The sequence below is a fragment of the Equus caballus genome, chromosome 6, assembly GCF_041296265.1.
Source record: "Equus caballus isolate H_3958 breed thoroughbred chromosome 6, TB-T2T, whole genome shotgun sequence".
Lineage (NCBI taxonomy): Eukaryota > Metazoa > Chordata > Mammalia > Perissodactyla > Equidae > Equus > Equus caballus.
Window position 1 is genome coordinate 17,934,779 of NC_091689.1, and position 25,611 is coordinate 17,960,389.

Below are 25,611 nucleotides of genomic sequence, written 5' to 3' on the forward strand. Positions count from 1 at the left end.
TCTGCCAGGTCAGATGGTCTCTGTATTGACTGATGGGCTCTGTACTGATCGTATTGACCCCTAGAGGGGGTCTTCAACTCCTACTTTATAAAAAAGAGATTAGCAGAGAATGGTACAGCCCATACTTCAATTTCTGAAATAAACTTCTAATCTCTTTCCCCTAGGAACTGGTGAAAACTTGCATCAAATCCTGACCTGGCCCTGCACAGAATGCTCATCTTATAATGGTTTGTTCCTTTGACCGTTCTGTGATCCTTTGCTGTTCTTGATGCATTCTGGGATGTGCCATGGTGGGGCCTGCTTCTGTGTATCACTGATTGCCCAGAATTGTCAGTCTTTGCCTCTGCAGTTTCTCCAAGGATTTAGATAACAGTCTTCACACTCTGGGTTGCCTGGGAGGGTCGCTGCATCTATACCCCTTAAACACTCTTGCTGCCAGCTCCCGACAACTCCAGGCCTGGACGTTTTGCCCATGTGCCTGGCTTCACAGTTCTGCTTCTGTCTTGCTTGAATCTGATCACTGCCTGGGTGCTTTGAGGTCTCATCCAGAGGTGGCCAGTGCTTGGCAAGAGTGGTGGGGGCAGGAGGAGATGAGCGTTCCTCATATGGACAGGGTACCTCCCAGGTTGGGTCCCTACACAGGACCATGGACACCATGTGCCTCCCATGCAAACCCTCTCCCGTCATCCCTGGACAGCAAGCCAGGAGCTGCCCTCCAAACACCAGACGGGTCACCACAAAAATGCTTTGTTACTTTAGCAACTACTAATCGCTGTTTACAACTCTTGACTCTCCTTAATCCATAACACTGTTAATAATTTATTTTTATAAATTATAATTTAATATGATTTAATATTATAATTTAATATAATTAAAATATGTTATTTTAAATATTATAATTTTAAGACATTAATCATAATAATTTAGTTTTCTGATCAGTCACTATATCCGATACAGTGACACAGGTAATATTTTATTTGATCTTCTCAAACACCTTAAAATAATGGTGTATCATCTCCATTTCTCAGAGAGGAAAGAATCAGCTTAGAGAGTTTGGTTCTTCGTGCAAGTTCACGCAACTGAGAGCTGGGACTGAACTCTGCTGTAAGGTTGTGTCAGAGCACAGAGTCTGGACGCCCACGACCCGGCTCCAGATTCTCCCTGTGCTCTGGGGGAAGTTACTTCCCTCTTTGTCCTTCAGTTTCATCTATAAAATGGATGAGTTAATAGTACCTACTTCACAAGGTGACAGCTTTTAAACAGTTCTGTCATGTGAAGCATTCACAATCATGCCTGGTACTTCATCAGTGTTCTGTGAATTTTCTTATTATTGCTGTGTTTTAATTATCATCATAATTTATGTCTGGTGCCAGAGTCTAAACTTTTAACCATTACAGTAAACTTTGGGATTGTCTTCTCTCACAGATGTCTATTGTGGGTTTAATTATTCCCCAGGGTGTAGAAGCAGTGATAAAAGTAATACCAACCTCTGGCCCATGAAGGTCAACTGAGGGCCACAGTTTGCCTGCCCTTACAACGCACTAGTCTATAGTGAATTTCACGTCTTTATTCCATGACTCTGCTTTGGAAATGAGTAGCATGAAAGAGTCTCAGGGAACTTCCCGCACTGTGAAAGACTCTTATTATGTAGCTTCCAGTTGGGATATGTTGTTTAAGAAAAGCTATACTAAATTAGTAGTACTTTTTTATAAGAGAAAAAAAATCAGGGTGATTTTTGAAAGCATACTTGTACTTTTATCTAATCATGTTTATTGAGAAAGTTGTTAAAAAATTTTTTTAAAAACATTCCGGAATCCACATTCTCAGGCATTCATCTATTAGTGCAGCCGGTGGGAACAGGAAAAGGTGAGTGGATAGAATTGTGACTAGAAATGAGCAGAAGAGAAGGGATTCAGTACATGTATAGGGAGTGTAGGGAGGAAGCAATGAAATTATACCTCACAATGTGGTCTCGGGGCAGCTCTGCCTGGAAATGGAATCCCAGAGCATCTCAGTGATGGGGAACAATGAAAATAAAGACAGAAGTTTCAGCCTACAACCCAAATGATGCCCAAAAGCCACCATTAAGTGTGTCCAAGAGTCTGACCCAGCAGGGACGGCTGCAGTGACATGCACAGGTGATGGAAGGGCTATGTCTCATGCCAACCGCCCCAATGGGAGACTCCAAGGAGCTGTGGATGTGGCATAAAACATGCACCAGGGCTCATGTTCTATATTAAAACTTTGGGAATTATTTTTAAATCATACTTTACATAAATTACTATGTTCAGAAAAATCACATTAAATGAAAACAATGCAATCTACACTGAAATATATATTTATCCTTTCATACTCTATGGAGGCTGGTGGAACAGAGTGGGATGGGTTGGTGGAATCCATAAAGAGCAGAGGAGGTTCGCCATCGGGGAAGGGGGATGTGCTGGTCCTGGTTTCTTTCCCAGGAATTTATTCCTTACCCTCGTCTGCTCTGCTCTGCCCTCTATCTCTGGCCATTGACCCCTGCAGACATGCTGGCCAGCTCCCTCACTGCTGGGTTCCTGCTGGGTTCCTAACATGGAAGACGCTAGCAAGAGATTGGAGAGTGGGAGCAAGGGAGAAGCCAGATATTGCCCTGTCTCTAACTCCGGCAGCAATTCTGGCAGCGGCTGCCTCTCACCCATGACTCCAACTCTCAACAAGCAGTCCAGCCATGGCCCAGGTCCTACTCACCCAGTGACCCTGGCCCCTGGGCTCACCCTCAGTCCCTTCCATAGCTTCCTGTTGACAGTTCTTCTGGTTGCTGCATTCTTCCATTTGGACTTCTCAGCTCTCCCATCAACTGTATAACTAATCCCCTGGATTACATTCCCTCTACTTTAAAAGCTTAGGGTGATTTGTATTTTCCGGTTGGATCCTAATTGATGCAGGGGGAAAATAAAATAACTGTGAATCAAAACATGGTTTAGGTACAACCCTACCTGAAAATGGATTCTCAGAGCCCCTCTGTGAAACAGAACAGATAAGTGCAAAGAGAAAAGATACAATCAGTGACAAAAATGTTGCACTAGACAGCCAACAAGGAAATGAGCAATGTTCCCAGGAGTCTGAGCCATAGTGTCAGACTGACTGATTGTGTTTGATGCTGCGGGGAACAGAACTGGCAGGTGGAAGGACTTGGTGTGAAGGACAATGACACAGGAGAGGACTCTTGGTAATGTTGGGAATGCTTGAGATGAAGAAAATATGTAGAAAGACAAAATTGATACAGAAGAGGCATACAGAGGTCACATCAACAATAAACAGAGAATAGGAGAAAGTGGGAAAAGTAACAGAGAATGGATAAAACGAAAAATCAGGCTGAGGACTTAACTTACAACCCTCTTAACTTATTAGTTGGTTAGGCTAACAGCTGTAACAAATAAACCCAAAGAAGTCAATGACTCAAACACAATGGAATATTAATTTTTCTTCTCAAATGAACATTCCAAGAAGTTTTAGAAGGGGGACAGGTGGGGCTCTGTTTCTTAGAGTCATTCTGGAAAGCAGCCAAGTGGGAGATCTTCCTTCGTCAATATCAGACTTCTAAGGCTACCCTGGGAGAGAAGCAGACCTAAAAACAGATACAAAACAGATACAAAAACAATGACAGCACATCCATAAAGCTCTAAGTAAACGAAGAGAATCTTGTATGAAAAACAGAGGGCCAAGACAAGAAGAAATGGCTACTGGGAGTAAAACTGACCTACAGATCAAGTGAGTACAAAGGCAGATCATGGAGTTCTGAGCGAGGGACATTCTTGCCTTGTGTTATCAGAGCTTCCCAAGTTTTTGCTATCTTGATTCCTTTGTCATACACTGAGACCTTCAAGGGACATTTCCTCCTTCTGTAATCATAAGACAGGATGACTGTTCAGAGTCCAGGGAAGATGAGTTGTCCCAGGAGCCTGGAGCTCTGCATTGGGGAGTGGTCCTGATGAGAAGGGTAAGGGCTCCAGGACATTAGGAGTCTGAGTTCAGAGCTCTTGTTTGCTGCTACATTTTACTCGGAGCACACTCCACAGCCCAGGAGCCCATTCTCTGCATTTATCTCATGTGGCCATTTTGAGAAATGAAAAGAAAGAAATCATTATAAATTCAGGCTTAACAAGATGATTCTAGTTGAATGACAGTGACATTTTTACTACATGCTATCAAACATATTATTGCCCAAAGTATTGGATTATATAGTGATATCCACCCCTGCCCACCGTGTATTTTGTAGAAAGCAGAGAAAGTGGGGTAGTCTGTCATTGCTTGATTTTGTCACAAACTTGTTCAAAACTTAAAAGACTCTGATCATACTCTCTAGTTATTGACAGAAAGAAAAGCTTCTGGTTATTAACATCAAATTCAATTTATAGCTCTTGACAGATGATCCCCAATGTGACATTGGCCTTTATACTGACATTTGACAATATCTTCACAAATAAGATATCCTTTTATGTTTACAACTACCTAAAAAGTAGACCAGATAACTGTTGTTCTCGCCCATTCCACAGACGGGAAAACTCCTATACATAAATGCTTGAGGATCTTTTACATGCCTTGCATGGAAAGTCAGCAGAAGAGGGAGAGCTGACAGCTAGACTCCTAGCAACCATCCATACTCCTTCATTCAAAACGTTTGAAGCCAGATGTAAATTAGTAGTTTTATTGCTTTAGAAAGACAATGTGCTGTATATCCTGTATGTTATAAAACACCTGAAGACAGTCTAGGGCAGAATCCCATTCTCAAATATACTAAATTTGTGTTCTTGCAGGAAATAGTGTGAATTCACCTCAAGTGTGATAAAAAAGATTTTGAATGGATTCATGGCAACTCAAGTCCAGAGTCACTGCTAAACCAGTTAGCTGCATGCCTATGAGAAAACCCAGGTTTTCAAAACTCCTTTAACTTTGCAATTATGACTAAAGAAAGGTGGGTCTTTTGTCCACTGGGTAGTGATCTATTTCCTTTAAATGGGAAGAGACAGAAATGATTGTCTAGCATCTTTCTAATCCCTGGATGGAGGGGTGCTCTGGTCCACACGATTATTGAGGGCCGAGCTGATGGAGGCTCTGACCTCTTGAAAATGTTTCTTCCATGGTCCCCCTGGACAAGAAACAGAAATGGAAGCAGAAGAAGTACGTGCGTACGAGTAGAAAGGGTAAGAAGTCTAAGAAATGGCAACGAGAAGGAGTGCCTTCCATGGCAAATTATCTCCAGTCCTTGGGGATGGTTCCTGGAGCAGCCTTGAGCAAGTCAGATGGAGCCACGGGGTGGCCTGGTAGTAGGAACATTCCTACCCCTCCGACACAGACTTCTCTTTTTCAATTTTCCTTTTAAAGATTCCCTGCTGGGTTGGTTCCTAGGACACAGACTGAGACTGTAAAGAAATTTTGCTTCTTTTTGCAGGGATCAGCAGCGGCGACTTTTCAAAATCGAGTTTCAAGGAAGAGCCTCAGGAACCTTCTGTCTCAGAACTAAGCAGTGTGTCAGGTAAAGTAAATTAGGATGCCAGGTTTTGGCCTGTAAAATGTCAGTAATCTGACTTAAAAGCTATTGTTTCAGATGCATTTTATTCTGAGCGCCTTGACTACCTTGTGCCCAATTAATCCTGGGAAATCCTTTCAGCGTTTTAGAAAATGGAAGAAGTCAGGACATTATTATGAACTCATGTTTCACAGGATGAATCCTATTGATTAAATGTGTGTAATTATTTATTGCTGTCAAAGAAGAAATAAACAGCAAAATGATAGGATGTTTCTTAATACCTACTGTGATGCCCACTCACACTAAGATCTTCAATTTCTATTGGTTGACATTGATGTCATTTGTAAAGGTAAAAGCCTCAAAAGAAAACTGGTCCTGCTTTGTAACTATTGACAGATATAAAGCTCCAGATCAACCACTCTCAAACTTTAGTATAGATTTTAACAGATGTCCTTCACCATGTAGTAAGATTACATTGTTTTATTTCAGAGTGCTTTGGCAAATAAGTTCTTTTTTCATCATCAAAAAAATCCCTTAAGACAGACAGGCTAACAATCACTACCCCCATTTTGAGTTGAGGAAATAGAGGTACTAATATGCAAGGGTCGAAAAACTGAAGGAACAATAGAAACAAGCAGCTCAGATGTCTCATGGTGGGTGACTATTATATGTAATAGGCAGGAGCATAAGAGCTGTGTCACATGATCAAAGTTCAACGAGGAGATACAAGGAAACTGATATATTCATATGCAATGTATCAGTGTCTAATGCAAGAAAACTTGCATAGATATATAGATATATAGAGATATGGGTATAGATATAGGTATGGATCTTAATGGAGCAGGAAAAATGAAAATCACAAAGAAACAAAGAGAGTAGGAGTGCAGCCAGCTAAATGGTATATGAAATACCTAGAAAGACAGGGCAAAAAGGAATGAACACAGAAATAAAGAGGAACAGAGATTATGAGCAACACTGATGAAAAGAGAGAAAGCAACACAGGATACAAGAGAAATTGGGCAGAGAGAAGCTCACAGAATCAAAGCAATAAAGATAAGATGTATAAGGCAGAACAATAAGCTGAAAAGTGAGAATTAAGGAGAATGAGATGTAGTGAGATACAAAGAGACAGAGTGAACCTCTGTTGGATGTGAGGTGTAGTTAGGAGGGTGGATGTATTTTTCTCTGAGTTCATCTGAGCTGTGAACATAGTTCAGCAAGAACACATTGAAGTGTGTTCCCCAGTCACTGTCTATAGGCTGTCATTTCCTTTCAATGTTCTGTGAATTCAAAGCTCTTCAAATGAATAGAGGAAGAAAAAAGAATAGAGGAAAAAATCAAAAGAGATGCCAGCCTATTAGCATATGATGAAGAAGTCAATTATGACACAAGAAGCCAAATATGATATGATTATGAGAAGCCAATTATTAGTTCTTTGGTTTTCTGTCTGCACAGAAGAAAAGCTCTTCTTTGTTTTCCCTACCATTCTCTCACAACATTGCACATACATGCACACACAAATGAACACACACTCATATACACAGACAGAGACTTGTGCACAGACTCAGGCTGCTTTCAACAGGTTTGAGGGAGCCAAAAGAGAAAGAAGAGCTGGGCTCCTGAATGGAGGGCGGTGACACTGAGTGGATAATGTAAGGAGAAAGAATGGAGAAGGTAGGCTGAGGTCTCCAAATGAAAAGCTCTCTGAGTAAGTGTCAAGTTTTTCCAGGGGACATGGAATCCAGATATCCCAAGGCTGGGAAGAGCGATGATTTTCAAGATAGCTCTCAGAAGTTGTACCAGAAACATGGTAATAAATTCCATGACTGACTTACAGCCCTGCAATGTAGAAAGCTCCCAGAGAACTGGCAAATGTAATAATGGTCAATAGTGTGGTCAGTGTCAAAAGAGCAGGCATTTGGTGGTGATGAAAGTGTTAATCTGTGAGATGAAGAAAATATAGATAAAGTCAAAGATTGTAATTGTGAAAAAAAAACCCCCAAAGATCAAGATAAGATTGAAAGAAACAGACTAGAAGCAAAGAGAAAATAGAAAGGGAAGTGATAGTAGAAGGGAGATTACTTCAATACTAAAACTAGGTCCAGAGAGAGAAGCACAGACAATAGATGAGAATGAGATATGTACAAGGGGTAATAAATGGGGAGGAGTAAAGATGAGGCCCAAAGAGAACTATGTAGAGAAAGAGTTAAAAGATGAGGAAAAAATGGTAAAGAGAGGGGACAGTGTAAAAGGGAGAGAGGAGAGAGATGGAGAAATTGTGGAATGTGAAAAATATCCTGAGACAAAAGCAACTTTGTCACAAGGTTGTTTTTCACAGTAGCAGTGAGTTTTCAGGGTAAGTTGTCCCCAGGAGTCAAAGTGGCCCCTGTAACTCACCCAGATTACAAGAGACCTCACCCCAGGCATTTTATCCACTCTTATGCCTTCAATCACCATACACAACCTAATGGTTCCTAAACATGCATCTCCAGCTCAGCCCTGTCCTCCAAGAGACTAAACTCATTGTTTTAAGTGTCAGAAAGACCTCTGTCCACGATTCTGAAGGTCCTAGCCTTATCCATTTATGTGGATGTCTCCTAAAAGCTTCCAACTCAACACTTCTAAAACCAAGCACATCATCTTTTCCCCTAAAACCAGAATCTGCTCCCCCGGTGTTCCGTATCTCTAAAACACACTGTTAATTGTCTCATTCTTTCAGGTTGAAATTCTCAGAGTCATCCATGACACCACCATCTTCTCAATTAATATACCCTACCTGTCATCTAACTCCATCAATACTTCTTTTTAAGTGTCTCCAATCTGTCCATTTATCTCCATTCCCATTGCTCTCACTTTAATCCATGTCTAGATCACTTCTCACTTTAACTAGAGCTCCAGGCTCCTATTTGCCCTCCTTCTAACTTGCTCCCACCGGTTGTATTCTAAGTGATTTAGCTAAATTGATCTTTCAAAAATGCAAATATGTTTGTACTACTTCCTACGTAAAATACAATGCCTTTAAATTTCCTTTATTATTAAGTTGATTCTCCCTTGTGCGATCTCCAAAGCCAACTAGCTTGGGGCTCCTGCCTCTTTCTCCATCCTCATCACTGCCACTCACTCCCTCACTCTGTGTTCAGACATGCTAAACTCCTTTTGGTTACTTGCATTTGCTGAATGTAGACCTTTGCACATGCTTCTCCATCTATTTAGAACTATCGTCTTGGCTCCCTTCCTTCCTAATCTGGCTAACTTCTGCTTCCATCGTACATCCTCTGGAAGAGATCCCTCATCCCGAACAAGGCTAGTTCTTCCTGCCTTATGCCCGCCAGAGTATCCTGTACAATCTGTATCCTAACATTCTTCATGTTTCAATATATTCACTCATTTATGTGTCAACTCCTCATTTGTTCATAAGATTGACAAACACCAACACTTCAGTAGTCTTGTGCCCTACATTGTTATCAGCACCCATCTCAGCACCTGGCACATGAGAAAAGCTTGGCAAATACTTGTTGAGTGAGTGAAAAGAACTGTTAATTTTCTATATTCTAACATTTGGAAAATTACCCATAAAAGTTATTCTATTATTGTATTTATATGGAATATTCCACAAAAATTATTTTAAGAATTGAATTCTATATATACAAATATATATACATAAATATAATAAATAATATGTCTGGAAAAGAACAACATCACAAAGAATTACATACAAAATTCTATAAAAAATATTGTCATCTACAAGGAGAAGTAGGTCAAGAAAAAATAGAAAACAAAAATACATTATTTTGGCAAAAAGAAAAGGATAAAAGAGAAAATATGGATTGAAAGGAAAGGACAGAGGCAATGAGGAACAACAAAAGAGCAAGTTATTGCAGAGATAGAGCCGTCCTTTGTTGTAGGAGTGGGGATGGGAGAATCAGTAACGTTGGGAGAAAGGAGGATCATTGAAGGGCAGATAGCACAGCTGAAAGTTCTTTACAAATTACAATTGAAGAGCGGGGCTACCAGGACCTGAAAATGAGAATTGTTCCTGTGTCATGTGTTTTTCAAAAGGTGTACCAAGAGGCCAAGAAGCAAAGACTAAAAATAGCCATGCATCTGACATGATGGGTAAGGCCACCCAAGGATCTTGGGGTGGGGGTGGTTCAGCAGATATCACAGACTCTGGGTATGTGTGTGGTAGGTGGGCAGTTTTCAAGGAGAACATCAGGCAGCTCACCAACAGGGAATGGACCAGTTATGAAGGTGACAGTCACAGGTCCCCGGCTACAAGATGTCGGGAGTCTGAAATCAGAGCTCTCGTTTCCTGCTGTACTTGACTCTGAGCACACTTTCACAGGGAATGGATCCAGTCTATGCTAGAATCCCATTCTCTGCATTTTCTTGATCTGACCCTTTTGGGAACTAGAGGCAGGCAGGAGATCATTATAAAGTAACGTTTAACCAAATGGGCCCTGTTGATTATTATATGGATGAAGTAGTAGAAATACACTCTTAAAATGGCAGTGTCCAGTTTACTATCACCGTATTAATAACAAAGCCTTATTTTTACACAGTGATTTCCATCCTGGTCACACTCAATATTCTATGGAACCCAGGAAAGCCAAGTATACTTTTGCTAGTAGAGAGTAGTGTCATTTTGTCACAATGTTATCAAGGCCTCAAAAGACAACTGATTCTGCCTCTAAATTGTCAGAAGGAGGTACTTCAGATCAACTATTCTTAACCCAGCACGTATTTCTGGTGGATGTCCTCCAGCATGTCATTGGTTTATATAGTGATTTCTTGCAAACTTTTGCACATAAGATCTTATTTAATCCTCACAAAAATCTTAAGACCTAAACAGGGTAGGATACTTGTTCCTATCATTGAATAAACTGAAAAACATAGGTATGTATTTAACAGTGTTTTTCAAAGTTCCGTTGAGAAATAAAGGAAGACCCAGGGCCCACTCTGAAAGTAATTCTCAATTCAGTAGATTTTCGGTTCCTTTAGAAGGAAGAGAGAAACAATAAATCAAACATCTTTGCAGACTCAAGCCTTCTGCAATAGTAATCATCCTCAGAGTTGTAACTTTTACTCATTCATTTCTGTTTCCTCACCACTACCTGTTGTTTTCTAGATACCGTGAATCCTGGAAACAACTTTACTTTAGGAAAATCCACGAGGCAAAGAAGTAAGAGTAAATAATATTTTACTTGCTTTTGATGTTAGAAATGAATTTTTTAATGCCAGACTTTCATCATCATTATTTACAATGCTGCAGTAGGCAGAATGATGGTCCCCCAAAAGTGTCCGTATCCCTGGAATCTGGAATCTGTTATCTTACACAGCAAAACAGACTTTACAGATGTAATTAAACTAGGGACCTTGAGATGGGGGAGATTATCCTGGATTATCTGGGTGGGCCCAATATACTCCCATAGGCCTTAAAAAGTGGAGAACCTGCCTTGGGTGTGGAGAGAGGAGAAATGACTAGGGAAGAATCATCAGAGAGATGAAATATTGTTGGCTCTGAAGATGGAGGAAGGGACTAGGGAGCGTGGGTGACCTTTAGAAGCAGAAAAAGCAAGGAAATTTATACTCCCCTACAGCCTCCAGAAAGGAATCAAGGTTGATTTTAGCCCTGTGAGACCCATGTCAGAATTCTTACTATAAGAGAAATTTGTGTTGTTTTAAGCTACTCAGTTTGTAGTAAATTGTTGTGGAAGCAATATAGGAATTCACATTCCTGAAAGTGTGGAAGTGTCTTTGGGCAGTGGACAGAGGCTGGAAGAGTCTTGAGTAGAATGATAGCAAAAGCCTAGATTGACCATTTTGTTAGTAGAAAGGTGGATGACAAAGACTGCTAGAGAGGACTCAGAAAGAGGTGAAGAATGAAGTAGAGAAAACTTATATTGTTTTAGAGAACACGTAAATCATCCTAAATAGTAGAAATACGGAGGCTGAAAGTGTGACTGGTGAGGGAGTGCTCAGAAATAGACATATTTTGGAAACTAGAGGAAGGGGATCTTAGTCATATAGTGACAAAGCTTGGCAAAATTCTGTCTTGCAGATATGTGGAAAGCAGAACTCTCTGGATATATATAGCTAAGGAGATTTCTAAGCAAAGCCATGAAAGTGCAGCTGGTTTCTTTTTGCTGCTTAGAGTAAAATGAGAGAGGAAAGAACTGCTAAACAAAAAGGAATCAGGAATTGATAATTTGGAAAATTCTTAGCCTATTCAGGTTACAAAAGATGCTGAAATTAGGAGATTCACTGTCAGGAAAGTATGCTCTGTAGAAGTGACCAAGATTGGGTTTTACAACTTTTTGCTAGTTCCGTGGAAATAGCAAGAGGTCAGAGTATTCAGTCACATAAAAGGTTCTTTGAGGAGATTAACTATGTGACTCATAGATCCCTTCAGCCAGCACACCAGAAGCCAAAAATAGATAAATGATTATATAGAAAAGATCTGTGGAGGAGCCTCTTGTCTGATAGAGCAAATCCCATGACAGACATGGGAGATCTACAAGATTCTTGAGAATTTTATGCCAACAGAAGCAGACATGCATGTCCTGATCCCTGGAATCTGGAATCTGTGACTTGACATGGCAAAAGAGACTTTAAGGATGTGATTAACTTAAGGCTCTTGAGATGAGGGGATTATCCTGGTTATCCAGGTGGCCCCAATCAAAACACATGGGTCCTTAAAATCAGAAAACCTTTCCCGCTGTAGAGAGATGGATATGTGACTATGAAATAATGATCAGAGAGATGCAATGGGACTGACTTTGAAGATGAAGGCAGGGGACAATGAGCCTAGAAACACGGGCAACCTTCAGAAGTTGGGAGAGGTAAAGAAATTATCCCCTACAGCCTCCAGAAAGGAAGAAGGTCCTGTGGACACCTCGGTTTTAGACTAGTGAGACCTGTGTCAGATTTCTGACCTTCAGAACTGTAAGATAATAAATTTGTGTTGTTTTAAGCCACAAAATGTATGGTAATTTATTACAACTGCAATAGAGAACTAGTATCTTTCATAAGACTAAAAAGAAAATAAAATCCCCTTTATATTATTAGATTACATATTTTAAAATAGAAATTTATATTTTCCCTTTCTTTTTTATTGTGTAAGTTTAAGGTGTACAGCTTTCTAATTTGACATCTGTATACGCTACAAAGTGATCGCCACCACAAGCCTAGTTACCATCCATCACCATACCATTGACTCTCTTGAGTCATTTCACCCATTCCCCAATCCCCTTCCGCTCTGGTAACCACTGATCTGTTCTCTGTGTCTATGAGTTTGTTTTTGTTTTATTTTGTTTGTTCATTTGTTTTGTTTCTAGATTCCACATATGAGTGAAATCATGTGATATTTGTCTTTCGCTGTCTAACTTATTTTGTTTAGCATAATGCCCTCAAGGTCAATCCATGTTGTCACAAATGGCACAATTTCATTCTTTTTTATAGCTAAGTAGTATTCCTGTGTGTGTGTGTGTGCGTGTATCTCACATCTTCTTTATCCATCACCCACTGATGGACACTTAGGTTGTTTCCATATCTTGGCTATTGTAAATAATGCTGCATTGAACATAGGGGTGCATAGATCTTTTTAAATTAGTGTTTTGGTGTTCTTTGGATAAATACCCAGAAGTGGAATTGATGGGTCGTATGGTAGTTCTATTTTTAATTTTTTGAAGAACCTCCGCACTGTATTCCAGTGGCTGCACCAATTTGCATTCCTACCAACAGTAAATGAGGGCTCTCTTTCTTCCATGTCCTCACTGACACTTATTTCTTGTCTTCATGATGATAGCCATTCTGACAGGTGTGAGATGATATCTCATTGTGGTTTTGATTTGCATTTGCCTGATAAGTGATGTTGAGCATCTTTTCATATGCCAGTTGGTCATTTGTATGTCTTCTTTGGAAAAATATCTATTCAGGTCCTCTGACCATTTTCTAATTGGATTGTTTGTCTTTTTTGATATTGAGTTGTATGAGTTCCTTATGTATTTTGGATATTAATCCCTTATCAGATATATCATTTGCAATTATCTTTTCCCATTCAGTAGGTTGCCTTTTCCTTTTGTGGATTATTTCCTTTGCTATGCAAAAGCTTTTTAGTTTGATGTAGTCCCATTGGTTCATTTTTTCTTTTGTCACCCTTGCCTGAGCAGACAGATCCAAAAAGCTATTGCTGAAACTGATATCAAAGAGCTTACTGCCTATGTTTTCTTCTAGGAGTTTTATGGTTTCAGGTCTTACATTCAAGTCTTTAATCCATTTTGGATTTGTTTTTTTATATGGTGTAATATAGTGGTCGAGTTTTATTCCTTTGTGTGCAGCTGTCCAGTTTTTCCCACACCATTTATTGAAGAGACTATGTTTTCCCCATTGTGTATTCTTGCCTTCATTGTCTGGGTTAATTTACCATATAATCATGGATTAATTTCTGGGTGCTCTATTCTGTTGTGTTGATCTGTATGTCTGTTTTTGAACCAATGCCATAGTGTTTTGGTTACTATAACTTTACAGTTTGAAATTAAGGAGAGTGATACCTCCAGCTTTGTTCTTCTTTCTCAAGATTGAGAAACTATTTTTTTTGTAGTTTCATACAAATTTTAAGATTATTTGTTCTAATTCTGTGAAAAAGGCCAATGATATTTTGATAGGGATTGCATTAAATCTGTAGATTGCTTTAGATAGTATGGACATTTTAACAATATTAATTCTTCTAATCCATGAGCATGATAGGTCTTTCCATTTATTTGTGTCATCTTCAATTTCTTTTATCAATGTCTTCTAGTTTTCAGAGTACAAGTCTTATACTTCCTTGGTTAAATTTATTCTTAGGTATTTTATTCTTTTTGAAGCAATTGCATGGGCTTGTTTTCTTAATTTCTCTTTATCATAGGTCAATATTAGTGTGTAGAAATGCAACTGATTTCTGTATATTAATTTTGTATCCTGCAACTTTACTGAATTCATTTATTAGTTCTAATAGTTTTTTGGTGGAGTCTTTAGAGTTTTCTATATATACTATCATGTCATCTGCAAATGGTTTTACTTCTTCCTTTTTACTTCTTCCTTATCAATTTAGATGCCTTTTATTTCTTTTTCTTGCCTAATTGCTATGGCTAAGACTTCCAATACTGCATTGAATAAAAGTGGTGAGAGTGGGCATCTTTGTCTTGTTCCTGATCTTGGAGGAAAAGCTTTCAGCTTTTCACCATTAAGCATGTTGTTAGCTATTGGTTTGTCATATATGGCCTTTATTATATTAAGGTACATTTCCTCTATGCTCACTTTGTTGAGAGCTTTTATCATAAATGGGTGTTGAATTTTGTTAAATGGTTTTTCTACATCTAATGAGATGACCATATGATTTTTACCCTTCATTTTGTAAATGTGGTGTATCATGTTGATTGATTTGCAGATGTTGAACCATCCTTGCTTCCCAAAATAAATCCTACTTGATTATGATGTGTAATCCTTTTAATCTATTGTTGAATTCAGTTTGCTAATATTTTGTTAAGGATTTTTGAATCTACCTTCATCAGGGATATTGCCCATAATTTTCTTTTTTTATAGTGTCTTTGGTTTGGTATCAGGGTAATACTGGCCTCATAAAATGAGTATGGAAAAGTTCCTTCTTTGATTTTCTGGAATAATTTTAGAAGAATAGGTATTAACTCTTTAGATATTTGGTAGAATTTACCTGTGAAGCCATCTGGTCCTAGACTTTTGTTTGTTGGAAGTTTTTTGGTTACTGATTCAATTTCTTTACTAGTAATTGGTCTATTCATATTTTCTATTTCTTCATGATTCAATCATAAAAGATTGTAAGTTTCTAGGAATTTATCCATTTCTTCTAGGTTGTCTCATTTATTGGTGTATAATTGTTCATACTATTCTCTTATGATCTTTTGTATTTTTGTGGTATTGATTTTCACTTCTCTTTTATTTCTGATTTTATTTATTTAGGCCCTCTCCCTTTTTTTCTTGATAAATTTGGTTAAAAGTTTAATGATTTTGTTTATCTTTTCAAAGAACCAGTTCTTTGTTTCATTGACTTTTTTCTTTTTTTTTTCTTTTTAGTCTCTATTTCATTTATTTCCACTCTGATCTTAATTATTTTCTTCCTTCTATTCACTTTGGGCTTTTTTTGTTCCCTTTTTTCTGGTTACTTTAGATGTAAAGTAAGAACGTTTTGAGATTTTTCTCCTTTCTTGAAGTAGGCCTGTATTGCTATGAACTTCCCTCTTAGTACAACCTTTGCTGCATCCCAAAGATTTTGGAACATTGTGTTTCCCTTATCATTTGATTTATTCTTTGATTTCTTCATTGATCCATGGGTTGTTTAATAGCCTGTTGTTTAGTCTCCATATGTTTGTGTTTTTTCTAGTTTTCTTCTTGAAATTGATTTCTAGTTTTACATCATTCTGGTTGGAAAAGATGCTTGATAAGATTTCAGTCTTTTAAAATTTATTCGCACTTGTTTTCTGGCCCAACATGTGATCTATCCTGGAGAATGTTCCATGTGCATTTGAAATGAATGTGTATTCTGCTCTTTTGGGATGGAATGTTCTGTATATACCAATTAAGTTGATCTAGTGTAATGTGTCATTTGAGGCCAATGTTTCCTTGTTGATTTTCTGTCTGGATGATCTAGCCATTGATGTAAATGGGGTATTAAAGACCTCTTTTATTATTGTGTTGCTGTCAATTTCTCCCTTTACGTCTGTAAATAATTGCTTTATATATTTTAGTGCTCCTATGTTGAGTGAATAAATATTTACACATATTATATCCTCTTGTTGGATTGGCCCCTTTATCCTTATGTAACATCCTTCTTTGTCTTTTGTTACAGTTTTTGTTTTAAAGTCTATTTTGTCTGATATAAGTATTGCTATCCAAGCTTTCTTTTCATTTCCATTTTCATGGTATATCTTTTTCTATCCCTTCACTTTCAGTCTGTGTGTGTCTTTTGGTCTGAAATGAGTTTCTTGCAGGTGGCATATAGATGGGTCTTGTTTTTTTATCCATTCAGCCACCTTATTTCTTTTGATTGGAGAATTCAGTCCATTTACATTTAAAGTAATTATTGATGAGTGTATTTATTACCATTTTGTTCATTGCTTTCTGGCTGTTTTTGTGGTTCCCCTCTGTTCCTTCCTTCTCTTTCTCTCTTCCCTTGTGGTTTGATGGTTTTCTTTAGTGTTACGTTTAGACATCTTTCTTTTTTTCTTTTGTGTATTTACTGTAAGTTTATTCTTTGTGATTACCATGAGGTTCACATGCACCATCCTGTGTGTATAACAGTCTCTATTAAGTTGATAACAACTTAAACTTGAACACATCCTAAAAGTTTACATTTTTACTTTCCTCTTCTGTTTTTATATTTTTGATGACACATTTTACATCTTTTTATTTTGTGTATCCTTTAATTATTGTAATTTTAGTTAATTTTGTTTTTGTCTTTCAGTCTTCAAACTTGGTTTATAAGTGATTGACCCACTACTTTTATTATTTATTTACCTTTTCCAGTGAGATTTTTACTTTTCTATGTTTTTGTATTATTAATTAGTTCCTTTTCTTTTTAGCTTAGAGAAGTCCCTTTAACATTTCTTGTAAGGTTGGTTCAGTGGTGATGAACTCCTTTAGCTTTTGTTTGTCTGGAAAACTTTTAATCTCTCCTTCAATTCTAAATGATAACCTTACCTGGTAGAGAATTCTTGGTTGGGAGTTTTTTTCCTTTCAGCACTTTGAATACATAATCCTATTCCCTTCTGGCCTGTAAAGTTTTTTCTGAAAAATCTGCTAATAGCCTTATGGGATTTCCCTTGTACATAGTAAATTGTTTTTCTCTTGCTGCTTTTAAGATTCTCTCTTTATCCTTAACTTTTACTATTTTGATTATAATGTGTCTTGATATGTTTCTCTTTGGGTTTGTCTTCTTTGGAACTCTCTGGGCTTCCTGGATCTGGGTGTCTGTTTACCCAGATTAGGGAATTTGTTACGTATTATTTCTTCAAATAGTTTCCCTGGCTCTTTCTCTCTCTCTTTTCCTTCTGAGACCCTTATAATGCAAACATAATTTGGCTTGATGTCATCCCACAGGTCCCTCAAAGTATCCTCACTTTTTTAAATTCTTTTTTCATTTTGCTGCTCTGTCAGGGTGAATTCCATTGTTTTGTCTTCCAGCTCACTGATTCATGCTTCCATTTTATCTGTTCTGCTGTTGAGCCCCTCTAGTGTATTTTTCAGTTTAATTATAACTTTTTTTTAAGTGAGGAAGATTGGCCCTGAGCTACCATCTGTTGTGAATCTTCCTCTTTTTGCTTGAGGAAGATTGTCTCTGAGTTAGTATCTATGCCAATCTTCCTCTATTTTGTATGTAGGATGCCATCACAGCATAGCTTGGTGGGCGGTGTATAGGTCCATGCCGGGGATCCGAACCAGCAAACCTTAGGTCACTGAAGAGGAGCGTGTGAACCTAACCACTACACCACAAGGCCAGCCCCTAATAATAACTTTTGTTTGGTACCTTCTTATATTTTCTGTCTCTTTGTTGAAGTTCTCATTGTGTTCATCCATTCTTCTCCCAAGTTCAAGGAGCATCTTTATGGTCATTACTTTGAACTGTTTATCAGGTATGTTGCTTATCTTTGTTTCATTAAGGTCTTTTTCTGGGGATTTTCCTTGTTCTTTGGTTTGGAACAAATTCCTCTGTCTCCTCATTTTACCTGTCTCCCTGTGTTTGTCTATGTATATTAGGTGAAGTAGCTACAGCCTTCAGTCTTATATAGATGTTCAGTGTGGCCCAGAAGCACAGTAACCCTGGATCACCAGAGCCAGGCACTCTATGAACCTCCCTCTTGTGGGCTGCATGTGTCTGTCATCTGTTGTAGGGCCTTGGCTATAGTGCAGGGTGGGCGGGGTACACAGCATTCACCCAGCCCAGTTACACCCCATTGTTATGCTGGGAGGTTGAGGTTGTGGCTCAGCTGCAGTGCTAGACGGGAGGAACTCATGCACCTGCTTCGTCTAATTGTGACTCAGCTGTGGTATGGGATGGGCAGGACATGCCCTTCGGTGCTAGTAGGTAGAGGGTTGGCCCAAAAGTGGCACCCTTGGTTCCAGCAACAGCAAGTTATGATGAAGTTGCAAAAATGGTGTCCACCAGTGCTTTCTTCCCCAGACAAAGTCCTAGCAGGGTCCTACCTCTCTAGCAGCTGCTTTCAGTTTAGTGAGTGGGTCTCCCTCCTTTATGGTCCAGGCACTTTTCAAACCATTGCTTTTGTGCTGGATCTCAGGATAAGTGGATCTCTGCATGAGCCTTTTACAAGCAGGCCTCATTTTTCTATAATTCTATGGTTCTCCTGGTCTTAACCATCACTGATTTTCAAAACCAGACATTTTTGAGGGCTTGTCTTTCTGTTGCTGGTCACAAGGGTCTGGGTGCCTGATGTGGGACACTATCCCTTTACTCCTTGAGTGAGCCTTCCATGGTTTTTGGGGGTTGCCCCCCAATTGTGGGTCACTGTGCCTGGGATGGGGTCCCAGGTGAGGCCATGTCTCTGCCTCTCTTACCCTTCTCATTACATCTCTTTTGTTTTCCATCATGGAGGTGCTGTTCATCTAGTTCTCAGGTCCTCTTCAGAGGAAAAGTATTCCATACACAGCTATAAGTTTGTTGTGTCTGCAGGAGAGGATGAGTTCAAGGTCCTCCTACACTGCCATCCTGAGCTCTTGCCCTGTAATTTCATAGAATACTCACATCTTTAAGTTTTGTTTTTCGGATTTTTAAAAAAAATATCTTTGTAGGGAATAACCTGGTGGCACAGTGGTTAAGTTCACATGCTCCACTTTGGTAGCCCGGGGTCCACAGGTTTGGATCCTGGGCAAGGACTGAGCACTGCTCATCAAGCCACGCTGCGGTGGCATCCCACATAAAATAGAGGAAGATTGGCAAGGTTTTTAGCTCAACAACAGTCTTCCTCAGGGCCAATCTTCCTGATACACACAAAAATATATATCTTTGTAAACTTTGATGTATTTTTTCTATGCATTTATTAACACATTTGAAATTGTCATATACCTAAATAAATCTATTCATACTGTTACATTTCCCTTACTTTAAATCAGTACATTAATTTACATTACTATAATTTTTTGCTATGGTTGAACATTTTTCATTGGTTTTTGGTCATTTGTTTTTCTTCTTCCAAAAATGCGTGGTATATATTGTGCCAGTGTTGCTGTTATGTTGGTGGTTTCCTGGGTTTTTTTGTAACCAAGCCGAATATGAATAGGAATACTAATATATAATATATATGAAATTTTGCCTATATGTGTTGTTAATATTTTGTCTCACTTGATGTGACTTTTTAGGTTTGTCATTGTATATTTCATCCCAGAGAATTATGAAAATTTTGTGCATTCAAATCTATCAGGCTTTTCCTATATGGATTCTAGGTTTTATATAAAATTTATAAGGATATTTTCCACCTCAATATTTTAAAAATACTTTATATTTGCTTCCAGAATATTTTAAGTACTTAATACTTTTTAATGTTTAAATCTGTAATTCCCATGGGATTCACCTCTTTGTGAGTGATGTGAGGTAGTAATTACTAGAAATCACCCCAACACTTTTTTCTTCATGAATTGCAATGTCCTTTTATGTGCCTGTCCTGTATTCATGGATCTGTGCCTGCACTCGATTCTGAAACACTGCTCTGTTTATTTCTATTCCAGTGCCAATTGCAGTTGGTTTAATTACAAACTTTACAGTAAATTTTGCTGTTCCTACTCAGTATATCTTCTGTTGCAAAGAAAAAAAATAAAAGACACAGTGAGGCACAACAGAAAAAAAGATTTCAGATTTTCAGTAATTCTGGCTCACTCACTGTGGATTTAGAATCAAATCAAGACTTTCTCCTAATACCTCCCCAATTCCATTGGGACTTTGAAAATATAATGAATTTGCAGATTAATTTGGGTAGAATTGAGATTTTTACAAGGAAAATGAACTATGCATTTATTTAGGTCAACTTTTCTGTCCTTCAACAAAGTTTTATAGTTTTCTTTACATAGATTGTGCATGTTTTTACTTTTCTTGTCAGCTTTATTGAGATATAATTTACATACAATAGAATTCATCACTTTAACCCTTCAACTGGATATGTTTTAACAACTGTGTATAGTCATGTAAATACTACCACCATCACGACATAGAACATTTCCATTGCCCACTAAGGTCCCCTTGTTTCCCTCTTCCCATTCTGGCTCTTGACAGCAGCTGATCTGTATTTATCACTGTAGTTTTTTTCTGGAATTTCATATAAATGAATCCATACAATATATAGTTTATTTAAGTCTGTCTCCCTTCGCTTAGCTTAATGCTTTTGAGACATATCCAGATGGCTGTGTGTATCAGTAGTTACTCCATTCTTATTGCTGAGAAGTATTCCATTATATGGATATACAGCAGATTGTTTATCTAGTCACCTGTTGATAGGCAATAAGCTGTTTCCAATTTGGAGCTATTACAAAAAAAGCTACTAGGGACATGTTTATACAATATTTGGGTGGACATGCTTTAATTTTTCTTGGATAAATACCTAGGATTAGTACTACTGAGTCATATGAACATGAGTGCATGTTTAACATTTTCTGAATCTGCCAAAATGTTTTTCAAAGTGGTTTATACTTTTCTACATTCCCACTAGCAATGTATTGAAAATTCCAATTGCTTCACATACTCACCGGTACTTGGTATTCTTAGTGTTTTTAATTTTAGCCATCCTTAGTGGGTATGTAATTGTATCTCACTGTAGTTTTAATGTGCATTTTCCTAATGATTAATAACGCTGAGCATCTTTTCATGTACTTACTTGCCACCCATAGATCTCATTTGGTGAAGTGTCTATTCAAATCTTTTGCCCATGTTCAATTGAGTTATCGCTTTATTTTTTTAGATGAAAGCACTATTTATGTATTCTGGATTCAAGTTCTTTGTTAGTTATGGTCTTACAATCTGTAGCTTACCTTTTCATTTTCTTACCGGTATCTGTTGAAGAGCGAAATTTTAAAAATTTTGATGAAGTCTAATTTAACAGGTTTTTCTTTTATAATCTGTAATTTTGGGTTTTATTTAAGAAATCTTTGCCTAACTCAAGAGCTTACGTTTTGTCAAGAAGTTGTATGGTTTAGCTCTTGCATTTGGATCTGTGATCCAGTTTGAGTTCATTTTTACATGTGATGTAAGGTAAGGATTCTTTATTTTTTGGCATATGGATATCTAATTGTTCCAGCACCATTTGTTGAAAAGATTATCCTTTCTACATTAAATTAATTGCTTTCACATCCTTTTTGAAAGTCAGTTGGCCTACGAGTCTTGGTGTTTTTCTGGACTTCCTTTTCTGTTCTATTTATCTATATGTCTATATATCTTTATGTCAGTATGACACCATTTATTACTATAGCTTCATAATAAGCCCTGAAATCAGGTAATAAGGCCTCCAATTTTGTTTCTCCTTTTCAAAGTTGTTTTGGCTACATTAGGCCCTGTGCATTTTGAAACTTCTATCTTTCAGTTAGCCACTTTCAAAACGTCATTGTGCAAGGTACCTGCTGAGCTCCAGCCATTGGTCCATGTTCCAGGCCCCCAAAGGAGAAATGATGAAGGGCGAAAGATATCTTCCCCAGAGGTCTATCCTTTTTGTGTGAAGCTTTCCTAGAGTTCCCTCCCTCCCACACAATATTCTGCTCTCATCTTACTCATCAAATCTTAAACTGGTGGTCATGCCAGTTATAAAGGAAGTTATGAACTATGATATTTTGTCTAGATGTCTCCAGAATGCAGATATACTGTTAGTAAATTAGGAATGGAAAATGAATATCTGGAAAACAATATGAAGAACTGACCTCATCAATTCTTTAAAATTTGTTAAAGCCTTTTGGAATCTACTATGTGATCGATATTTGTAAATATTCTATGTCATTTTAAAATAATGTACATTTGAACTATTCGTTGGGCTCGGGCTTCTCCTCATATACATCGTCTTTATTAAGCACAACTTTGTTGTTTAAATCTTCTATATCCATAGTAAATTAGATTGTATTTGTTCCATCAGATATGTATAGAGATGTGTTAACTTCTCCCATGATTTTGTATTTACCAATCCCTCCATGTTCTGTTGTTTTACTTTAAGTACTTTGAAGCTATCCACAATTGTTATAACAGTGGATTTTTTTCTTTTATTATTAGACAGCGTTCCTCTTCATTCTTATTAATGCTTTTTGCCTTAAAAATCTCTTTTTCAGAGTGCTAAGATTGTTGCATTAACTTTTATGTTTTTTGCTCCCTTTTCATAAAACCCTCCTATGCAGATTTGTTTTATGTCTCTTGTGATATTCAGTTTTTTGTAATCTTCCCTGATTATCCTAATAATCCTAATTATCCTTTTAATAGTTAATTTTTATTTGTTTCTTTTATTATGATTCCTGATATATGTGAACTTACATATTCTATATTATTGCTGACCATTCTTTTTCTGTGTTTTTGTGTCTTTTTCCTGCTTTCTGATGGATTGAGATCAAATTTTGTATTCCACCGTTTTCCTCTGCTGGTTTGGAAATTGGAGATAAAATTTCAGTAATCTCTTTAACCACGCCCTGACCTCAAAAGATGACGAGGGTCTTAGCATAGATTCCCTACAAATTGAACATCTCATTTCCATACTTAAGCTATTTTTCTTTAACATTTTCTTATTAATTTTCTTTTAATTATAAATTTTGAAACTGTTATCACTTTTGCAGTCAATAATTATTTAAATGATTTTTTTATCATCATTGTTTCTTTTCTTTGGTTTCACTTTTTGTCTAGCTGAATTAAATCACTGGTTCTTTTAGTGATGATCTCTAAGTGGTAAACCCACTAAGTGTTGTATATGCAAATTTGTCTTTATTTTGATAGAATTTTTTTAACAAGTTTAAAAATTCTAGGTTGACATTTATTTCTCCTCGGTACAGTAAAGTGATTACTGCAAGGTCTTCTGTAATCTATTGTGTAGCTGATGAAAATTCTTCTTTTACTGTGACTGTCATTTCTTGGTTAATAATCTTTCCTTTCTCTCCAAAAGCTCTTTTCCACATCACTGAATTATTAAAATTTGAAAGGTATGGAAAAATTGGGAAATTTTACCATAAGCCCCATTATACTTTTACATAGATTTACAATTAACATTGTACCATTCTTGCTTTACCACATTTCTGCCCATCTATCCATTTCTCTACCCATTCACTAACCCATCTTTAAGATGGAAATATTACAAAGTTGCAGACATCAGTACACTTCCCCCCAAATACTTCAGCATGCCTATCATTAATTGGAGTTCAATATTTGTTCACAATTATCTTCTTTTTCTTTTTTAGCTAAAATTTACAATGAGATGCACAAATATTAAGTATATCATGTTATGAGTTCTGATTAAAGCATTTCCCTGTAGAATCTAAATCTTTATCAACATACAGAACATGACCATCACCCTGGAAGTTAAGCAAATCTCTGAGGATCCAAGAGAGACTTTATTATCCTGATATATTTCTAAGGAGGGATATGTTCTCTATTTTATACTGGTCAGGAAACAAATCCGCCATCTGACCTGGAGGGCCACATTAATTCTAGCTTCCAAGGCTGTTTGCTATTCAAACATCCTTGAAAAGATACTCTGAGGCATGTGGAAATGCCATGAATTGCCTCCCAACAAATTCACCTCACACAGCAGATTGTGGCAAATTTCCCCGTAAAGAAACCACTCCAATAGCCATTCTGATTAATCTGACCAATGGAGGCCGGGACCAAATCCATTCAATTTGTTTCCTGCAGCATCTAATAAATTTCATAAACCGTAAATGGTTTTGGGTCTTTTATGACCACCCTTGCTGTGCAAGTCACGTGTTTGCATAAAGGAGGCAAGTGAATGCCTGGCTTTCACACAAGAAGTACAATCCCAAGGGCACACATGGTGCTCCTGAAAGGGAAGCATTTACAATTGTTGAGGTCCCTAAGCAGACATACATCAGCCAGGGTGAAGGTAGACAGTACCTCCAATGTGGGCCCTTGGCCAGCTGTAGAGGCTTAGAGTTCCTAGCTCCATTTATTGGATCTAGTCATTGATTGGGGTGGGGCGGGGAGGTGGAGGGAGGAACACTGCCTGAGGACAGTCTATCCAGTCTGTTCTTTTTGCCCATGATACCCACCAGAAGGCGTTCTTCCCCCTGCAACCCTCCACTGGATGACTAAGAATCAGGGTGGGGATAATGTCTGGAGGTATTCTGCATGGAATGTGCAGACACTGTTTCTAGTGTCTGTTTTCTTGATTCTGGTACAGAATGGCAGACTCAGCATCTCCGTGGTAGAAGAGGTGTACCAGGGCAGTTTCCTTCTGAAAGAGGGATTCAGGGCAGTTCCAAAAGATAGATGTCATTAAGGTTCCTCCATTTCCTGTCCCTCCTAGGGTTTAGGGTGTTCCCTCCTTAGATACCTGGATTTTTGCTCTTCCTTCAGTGCCACAAAATCTGTGTGTGCCATTCCAGTGCCTATAACTTCATCTTTCTTTCCCAATCATCTCCTATTCTCAGCTTTCATCCAGAAGGGTCAGATATAAGCAGAGCAAAGGCATTTCCATAAAATATAGTCAAATTTAAATCTGAATCCCCCAGGCACTCTGAAGGCTGTGCCCTCTATGCTGGTTGGGGAAGCAACCATCATTTCCAGCAGTAGTCAGAAAAGAATCTTGAATTTTTGGAACTGGTCTATATACCATTAATCCCTCACCGCTTTTGTCCTGATCACGATTCAGGAAGGAGCTGATTCCTTCCTGGGGACAGCTGCCTTCGATGACCAAAGAGCTGTACAGAAGAGTGTGGAAGGGAAGAGATGAGGATATAGAGTCAGACAGTCAGTGCATTGGGTGTAGCTCTTGATAAAGGGCACACCATTGTCACTCTGCAAATGATCTAGCCAGCCATGCAATTTGCAGATTGTTCTAGAGCTTCTTGAGCTCTTCTTTCAGCTATGGAGAAAGCTGATGTGA

The 25,611-nt window shown here is 38.0% G+C and overlaps 1 protein-coding gene across 3 annotated transcripts in view; it reads left to right on the forward strand.

Annotated features, from left to right (window-relative positions):
* The window catches only part of LOC100063634 (nuclear body protein SP140-like protein), a 59,826-nt gene that overhangs the window by 22,456 nt on the left and 11,759 nt on the right, over positions 1 to 25,611 (forward strand). Inside the window, exons 5-8 of one of the 3 annotated variants that reach the window (XM_005610680.4) lie at positions 165 to 227; positions 5,435 to 5,518; positions 9,572 to 9,628; positions 10,641 to 10,694. In XM_005610680.4, the coding sequence (XP_005610737.2) occupies positions 165 to 227; positions 5,435 to 5,518; positions 9,572 to 9,628; positions 10,641 to 10,694 (258 nt within the window). The remainder of the gene's footprint in view (positions 1 to 164; positions 228 to 5,434; positions 5,519 to 9,571; positions 9,629 to 10,640; positions 10,695 to 25,611) is intronic. The other 2 variants (XM_005610681.4, XM_070270639.1) reach the window with 2 other exon arrangements.